We start from the raw sequence: 7939 nt of genomic DNA on the forward strand, positions 1-7939 counted from the left end.
CGTCCTCAAGCGGCTCGTCCGTCTCCATATTCTGCTCGCCTCTGGAACTCCCCATCGGGTCTTCGATGCCGCTGTTGGAATCGAACCTGTTCTTGGAGTCTCCGGGATTCATCGCTCCAGTGTTGCTGTCTCTTTGAGCCGAGTTCTGGTCGCCGCCTAGTTCCAGCAGCGCTTGGATATCGATGAAGTCTATGAGATCGTCCCTTCCGCCATAGCCGGTGGCGCTTCGTTCAATGTCTTCTAAACACAAATCATTGTCTTCTTGGTTGGACTTTGAGTTTTGTTGAGAGCTAAACCCGGAAGGTTTCCCGCTGAAGTTTTCTGAACTTTCGAAGATATTCTCGAGGTTGGCGTTGTTGTTGTTACAGTTTCTGTTATTGTTGTTGTTATTTTTCGAGCTGCTGTTGTTGCTAGGTTTGGTTGAGCTCTCTAAGAAGTTATTGCTTTCGTTGCTGGTTCCTTGAGAGGTGTTAGTTCCCTGAGGGTGGGTGGTTCCTTGAGGGTTGCTGTTGAAGACGCTGCTTCCGGTGGAGACGCCGCTGCTGTTGCTGAGAACGGATAAAGGACTTTCGATTCTCAACAGAGAGGCTAGAGATGAAGTCGACGACGTGGACGAAGCCGATAGCGGTTGGAGGAAGTGCGGCCCGTGGAGGGTGGCGCTGGGCGCCCGGTCAGCGAAGAAGACGGGGCTCTGCTGCGTGATGCGGGCGGGGGTGGAGCTGCAGGAGCTGTCTGTGATGGAGACGGGGCTGGGGTTGATGTGGCGCCCGCGGGAGGGGGTGAAGCAGCCCTCGCTGAAGAAGACAGGGCTCATGTGGGAGGTTCGCCCGCCGCCGACGGATACGGGACTAGGGGCGGTGGGGAGAGGGCTGGTGATCATGCTCAAGGGGGTTTTAGGCGAGGGACTGCTGTGAGCTGCCGGTTTGGGGAGGATGGGGACCACGGGTTTGGGTCCCGCGAGGTTGAGCCTAGGCGGGATGGAGTGTTTGCTTTGTTTGGGGGGAGATCCGAACGGGATGGGGCTTTTGTCTCCAAGTCTTTCCCCGAGGATGGGAGACGGGTTGACGCGTAGCATGGAGACTGGGCTTTTCCTTGGTCGGCTTGACATTGGGATAGGGCTGCTGGGGATGACCCGGGCTGGGATTGGGCTCTCTCTTGTTGGGTTGATGATGAGCAAGGGCACCGGGCTCTCCCGTGTTGGAGGGACCAGCAAAACAGGGCTCTGAACCACGACGGGGCTTTTCCCCATAACGGGGCTCCGGGCGAGAAGGGATGCGGAACTTAAAGGTAAGGTGAGAGGCGACTCCCGGATGGGTAGGGGGCTCTCCCGGATGACCGTTAGAGGGCTCTGACGCGGGGTCAGAGGACAGACGCTGGCGTGGCTCCGGATGATGCGCGTGAGTTGCTCGCGCTCCTCGTGCAGTTGTTTGATCTCCGACCTCAGCGTGGTGTTGTGGCACTCGAGCCTCTGTGTTTCCTGCAACAACAGAGTGGACTGGTCAGCACGGAGCTACAAGGAGGGGGAGGGGGGGCGTTCGTTCACAGAGAAATAGAAGGTTAACAAATCATCGGACAAGAACACAGTCTTAAAATAAACAACACGAAAAATAGGATGAATTAGATAAAATTTGATAAAGGCTTTTGACGAATTGCTTTTTTTTTAAAGTAAAAAGTTTTTAAAAATACGAATTAACTTAAAATTAAGATTACTTCAATAAACGTGTTATTTCAACTAATTTTTTTTTAAAAATTGGCCAATAAAGGGATATTGTGGTAAGCACTATGCCAAACCACTTTCACTTTCTCTAATGTAAATACGATTCCAATCAGAATTTCGAGACTAACGCCCGGGATTCAAACTCGAGACTTTTGGGCAACAGTCGTAAGCTCTACCTCCCCCACCACGCCATTCCATTGACAGATTACAGGTTATATGAAATATACTTCATCTCTTTCTGGAACTTTGGCACATAAGAGTGTGGTGAGTGGTATGTCCAGTCACTTAATGTTTTCCAAACTCAAGTCAGCTATGTTAGGCTGCGTGGAGTCAAAAACATAATCCAAACTTGATACTTTCTGACTTAGCAGTCAAGTGCTCTGCCACTCAAGTCATCTCCCCTCATTCACTTATAAAATAGTTTTAAAACACGTTTTTTAATGCATGGATCTAACGATAAACCTTGACACGCCTCAGACAAAACCCACCCCAGGTAGATTGGTTTATTGACCTGATCCCATCTGTATATACACCTGTACCTCCTCCTTACCTCACTCGTGACAAAGGCGTAGCAGCCCCATCTGGCGTTTCGCGGTGAACGCTCACCCATATATATATATATATATATATATATATATATATATATATATATATATATATATATATATATATATATATGTATGTTTGCGTATATATAATATATTTAGATTTAGTAATCGATACCTATGTTAACCCTTACAGTGACTCCACCATTTTGAGAATTAAATCAAATCGTCAAGTAGCGTCAGAAACTACATACGCTTGAGATCATTATGTTTCAGTCACATCTTTATGTATACAGTTGATGTGGAATTTAATTAAGTGACCTTTTACAGCTGTGTATCTTAATCAACCTTCCATCTAAAGCAGGGGTCCTCTCATCCGGCCCGCGGAGATCTTTTTGTCCACGGAAAAACAGTTTGCTGGTGATGGCTGAGGAACTTTGCCCAGAAAAATCAAAGACATGCCTGGAAGAAACTGGCCCCCGAACTGAAATTTGATATTTAATGCGGCCCTCGGACTGAAAAGTTTGGAGACCCCTGAATTCTAAAGGGAAAATGCTAGCGTGCAATGTGTATTTTATGTGTGCTGTGTTCTAAAAGTCTTATACAATGATATTAATACGTATTTAAAAAAAAAAAATCACTACACGACCACGCAAACGCGCAGCTTTTTAAGGAAGTCGATCTTAACTTGGATTATTTATTATTCAGTAAGGCGCTTTTTTCAATTTATTTTTCTACCCCCTTTAGGACCCCCTTCCTGGGGTGGCCGCCCCATCCCCCTCCGCACCTCCCATGGCTTCGCCACTGATTCACTGTTCCCATCTGTATATCCACCTGTCCCCCTCACCGCCACTACCTGCAATAAAACGGCAGGTAATTAACAACAACGGGCGTGATAACATCTCACGGGCGCTACACGGCGCATGCGTCATGATCCTCTTAGAACCAAGGTCAGGGATAGCCCGATACGTCACTTCCTGTTATCTGCCGCTACCAAGTCAAATTGTTTAACGGAAGTGTCGATTAATTGCATGCGCGTGTATAGAATAAGCAAGACAGTGTACGATAAAACCGGAATTATAACATTCAACTACAAATTGTCTGAACTGTAGGAAAGTTTAGTTACACTTGCGCACCGAAAAAAGTTAACAATAAAGCTGTTTTATTTATTGTTATTATTTTTTTAACCGGCGAAGACAAATTGTCTGAACACGAGAAGGTGCTAGTTGAAAGGTGCTTCGTGGGTGGTCCTTATTACACAAAGACAATGAACGGGGTAAACTGGGGGGGGGGGGGTTCTAATTTTTTTTTTATATATACATGAAGGGTTTTTTTTTTCTTGAGGGGAGTTATTTCCCACTAGTCATGAAGGCATTAGATTGCTTTATGTTCTTCAGTCATAGTAATGTAGTAATGTAGTAAAGTAAATCTACAAATAAATTTGTAATGCATAATTTATGAGCACAAGGCTCGAATATTTTGCACACAGGTTTCTGGTCTTTGGGGTGAGTATTGGTCTAGCGGGTAGACTACGGTAGACGCTATTACGGAATCTATGTCGTGTCTCTGTTATGGTTTGACGTCTGCAATAGTGTAACGTCCTACCATTCTCCAGAATTTGAGATCCTCCGTTAGTCCCCCCCCCCCCAAGCAAGTTTTTTTTTTCAAAACCAAGTCATTATTTGGGTTTTTCAAAAAAACATAGCTTTGCCTACTCTGGTTCTAATTTGTGGAACAATCTTCCTAATAAAATAAAACTATCTAGATTAGAAAATTTATTCAAATCTAAACTAAAAAAACAATTATTTAATGACCTTCTTAACTGACTCGTTGCAATATTTCTAATTCGCCAAGTATATTCTTATTCTAACTCTTTGTATTATAACTTTGTAATATTATTTTTTTATTCCAATTTTTTTTAATGCTCTGTTACTGCTATGTCTTTACTACTCAATTGCTTTTTATCACAATGCTGTTATAACGCTGTTCTTTTTTTTTTTTAAACGGCCAATGTGTAAAAGGCCACCGTGCCTACTGTTGTTGCAATTATTGAATAAATAAAATAAATTAAATTGCATTTCTCTTTGGTGTTTTGGGTGTTCTTTTTCTCTCTAAATTCGGTCCATTTTTACACATCTAAATAAAGATTTATTTTTAGACCTGTTTAAAAAATGGTCATTTTTTTCTCACTGGCTTTATTTGCTTTACGCTTTTTTTCAGATTTCGTAATGTCTGCTAATTTATAGGATACAACGTTCAATACTCGTTTTTAAGAAATTCGATCTTTTGCCCTATTCTAAAATATATGACTTCGAACACACATAAAAATGGTACCCCATAACGGAGAAGTTACTTCTTTGAATGACAACTATTATTTTCCTGTAATGACAAGGTTAAGATGGCGTACCTGACAACGGGAACCACGTGACTCACAGACAGGTAACTCGCGTGCGGGACAGGGGCGGGTAAGCCAAAGGGGAGGTAATTGCTAGAGTTCGTCTGGACTTCATCAGTGAGTGACGGGACTTTAGTACAGGTAAACACGGCGCCCTCGCGCCCATGGGGACGATCGAAATGTTTGAGGTCAGAATAATACTCCCCCCACCCCCACCCCACCCCATAACCTGCACCCCTAAACCTAACAAAGGGAAGTTAGTCATAGCATAACAGACTCACCAAGGGGAGCGAATCTGAACTATTTTTTTTTCGGTGTCCAAAAACAATTTATTTAGCGAGGGGGGAAAAATGTGACCTTTGCGATGGGAGATTAAATCGTATGAATTTTGGGTGCTTTCCCCTTAGACGCGCCTATATGGAAAGTTAAATGTAATTTTTTTTATTGTTTAGTAGACGAGCTGACCTTTTAATCTTTTAAACATTTTCTTTACTTTGAAACTTGGATTAATTAATTTTTTTAAACGGCTCGGATGACGTCATACCCAATGGCGGTGCAAGGGGCGGGGTGTCTGGCCACTTTTTTGTTTCTTGAACATCTATATTCACGGGATAAGGTTAGGAAAAAGTATAGGGTATTTTGTTTTAGTACTGCTGTGTACTGGTGAAGCTTAGTTGACTCGGTGATAACCAAATCTAAAGTACCCTAATCCTTACCCCTAACTTCACTTACTGTCTCTGACAGCAATACAGTCATGCAGACCGTTGTTTAACTGGGTATTTTACAATATATATATATATATATATATATATATATATATATATATATATATGCCCTAATGAGTACGGTACGGTGTGGTTGGATAGTAGAGCGCACGACTGCTAGCTAAAAAGTCTTGAGTTCGGATCCCGTCATATGTCCCTGCGTCAACCCAGCTCTGCTAGGTAGCCTACGCTTAATAGAAGGGTGAAAAGCTAATGTGCAACGTGTATTATTTTGTGTGCGCGGTGTTATACACGTCTTATACAAGGATATATGTATTTTACAACACGACTGTGCGGCAGGTCAGAAACTGCGCGGCCGCGAAACCGCGCAGCTTTGAGGGAACCTTGTGGGTAGGCTACCAAACTGAGGTTAAGGAAAGTTAAGCGACTGGGTATACAACTGACCACGCTATCCCTTTAAATGCCGAGGTAACAAAAACAGATAAACTACTTCACCTGCCTTGTTGAAAGAGTAACAGCAAAAACCCATTAAATGTACTGAAATAAAGGAACGATAACTCTATGTCATTGTCTTATAGAGTTCTTCTTAGCCACGAGAGTTACGGGGTTTGGCTGAAGGTTAAAATAAAAACAACCAACCGTCGACCAAGTAAAACGTATCGTTTTCCTCCAGTACTCTCACAAAGGGAACGCATCTTTTATTTTTCTTTGCCCAGCGATGAATGGCATTTTTAACTAAAGACCCGCAGACGACTAAGGAGAATGCCCCGCCCTGGCCACTCCCCCCAGGGGTCATGGACCAAGAAGGGACACGGTGCGTCAGACTCTCCCCCCCCAAAAAATGAGAACAGTTAACAAGATGAACACTTCAGGCATCTGAACCCCATTTTTATTGGAAGCAGTTTTCTGCTCTCTTTTTCAAGAAAAGGGGGATAACTCGATGGATTTTAATATTCCCTATGGTGGAAAAAGGGAGGGGACACAACTGGACGGTGCTACAAACCTCAATGAGATGCTCCCCCCCTTTCTTTCTTCTTCTTGCGGAATTTTTGAGCGGCTCTTCTGTTTTGCTCCCTCCGTCTGTCGCGTTTTTGTACCTCGTCCGGCCTGGGCTGAAAACGTAAACACAAACACAAACATAAGTAAAAAGTCCGGCCTAGGGTGTAAAAACACAAACACAAACATAAGGAGAAAGTCCGACTTCAGTTGTAAAAACACAAACATAAGTAGAAAGCATGACGGGAAATAAGAATGGCGGAGGGATTTTAGTCGGTTGATTTTAATTAGGTTTGCTAATGTAGAGAAAATTTCAAAAATGATATCGTGGCGTCTTCATAAAGTAGGCAATTAGATGATGTTTCAAATTCGACTATGGATTTCTGTTTTTTCTTTTTAGACACACAAACCAGTGAAAAACACACGGAACATAGTTGTTTGTGTTGTAGGCGGACGTTTTTTTTTTTATTTGGCGAATAGAGGGAGAAATCAGCATTTAGATTCAGATATTCACTTAGATTTCAAACACGTTTACAAAAGTAAAAACAAAAAGTTCAACTAAAATTTTGATGGTGTTTGTTGTCTGAGATGTTACTTCATTTAAGGGGGGTGGGTGGGTGTGTTGGGGGGGGGGGGGGGGGAGGTCAGGCTTTTTGTGACAATTTGTAACGGTGGGGGAGGAAGGGGGGGTGGGGGGTGGGGGGGGGGAGTGTAAAGTCGTCAAAAGAAGCGTAACGTCATTTATGGATGACCCAGTACAGATAATTAAAATTTTAAACAAGGAATATATATATATATATATATATATATATATATATATATATATATATATATATATATATATATATATATATATATATATATATATATATATATATATATATATATATATATATCCCTTTGTACATATCATAACAACTGACATAGCAATAATTACCATCCACATGTGCTGTTCCTCACACTTTACCTTGACAGCCTTTACCTGCATCTTGACCCCCCCCCTCTCCCCACCTCCCCCACCCAGCGCCAAATAAGCGAGCGTGACTAAGGAGCGTATCACGCGAACAGCACAAGGGCGGCTTATCTTTGACAAATATCGCGAAATATTATCTCCCTCTATCTATTGTCCCAGGTGGGTGATTCATGTACACAATATGTACACTTTTTGTTGCACACATACAATGTGTCACCTTGTATTGCGATACTATATATATATATATATATATATATATATATATATATATATATATATATATATATATATATATATATATATATATATATATATATATATATATATATAATGTATAAGTGTTTAACATATATATATATATATATATATATATATATATATATATATATATATATATATATATATGCATATATATGATAAACACATTTATTTATATGTATATTATAAATAAATGTATATGTGGATCTATAACAATACCTTTCCCGACAGTCAACTCTCCCCACCGGTTTATTTAACCCCCCTCCCCCACCAGGGTAATTACCCCTTGTCAATTATCCCCCCAGGTAATTACACTTCTCGCATTATCCC

General features: G+C 41.7%; 1 protein-coding gene across 1 annotated transcript; it reads right to left on the reverse strand.

Moving 5' to 3' along the window:
- Positions 1–470: 470 nt before the first annotated feature.
- LOC131929782 (uncharacterized) lies at positions 471–7366 on the reverse strand. The gene is made up of 4 exons (XM_059286149.1): positions 7316–7366; positions 6386–6538; positions 845–1477; positions 471–548 (listed from the first exon to the last, which is right to left on the reverse strand). The coding sequence occupies exons 1-4, from the start codon at positions 7364–7366 to the stop codon at positions 471–473; spliced, it is 915 nt and encodes a 304-aa protein (XP_059142132.1).
- Positions 7367–7939: the final 573 nt, after the last annotated feature.

This window comes from Physella acuta, unplaced genomic scaffold (genome assembly GCF_028476545.2).
Source record: "Physella acuta isolate Inbredline_101_S28 unplaced genomic scaffold, ASM2847654v3 ptg001675l, whole genome shotgun sequence".
Taxonomy (NCBI): Eukaryota; Metazoa; Mollusca; class Gastropoda; family Physidae; genus Physella; species Physella acuta.

What these genes read in the sequence shown, in the direction of transcription:
- LOC131929782 (XM_059286149.1), bottom strand. Translation starts at nt 7,366, where the DNA reads ATGCAGGTAAAGGCTGTCAAGGTAAAGTGTGAGGAACAGCACATGTGG. An exon ending in AGGAACAGCACATGTGGATG is followed by an intron (nt 6,539 to 7,315) that starts GTAATTATTGCT and finishes TTTACACCCTAG; the next exon opens with GCCGGACTTTTTACTTATGT. An exon ending in TCCCCACCGCCCCTAGTCCC is followed by an intron (nt 549 to 844) that starts GTATCCGTCGGC and finishes ATCCGTTCTCAG; the next exon opens with CAACAGCAGCGGCGTCTCCA.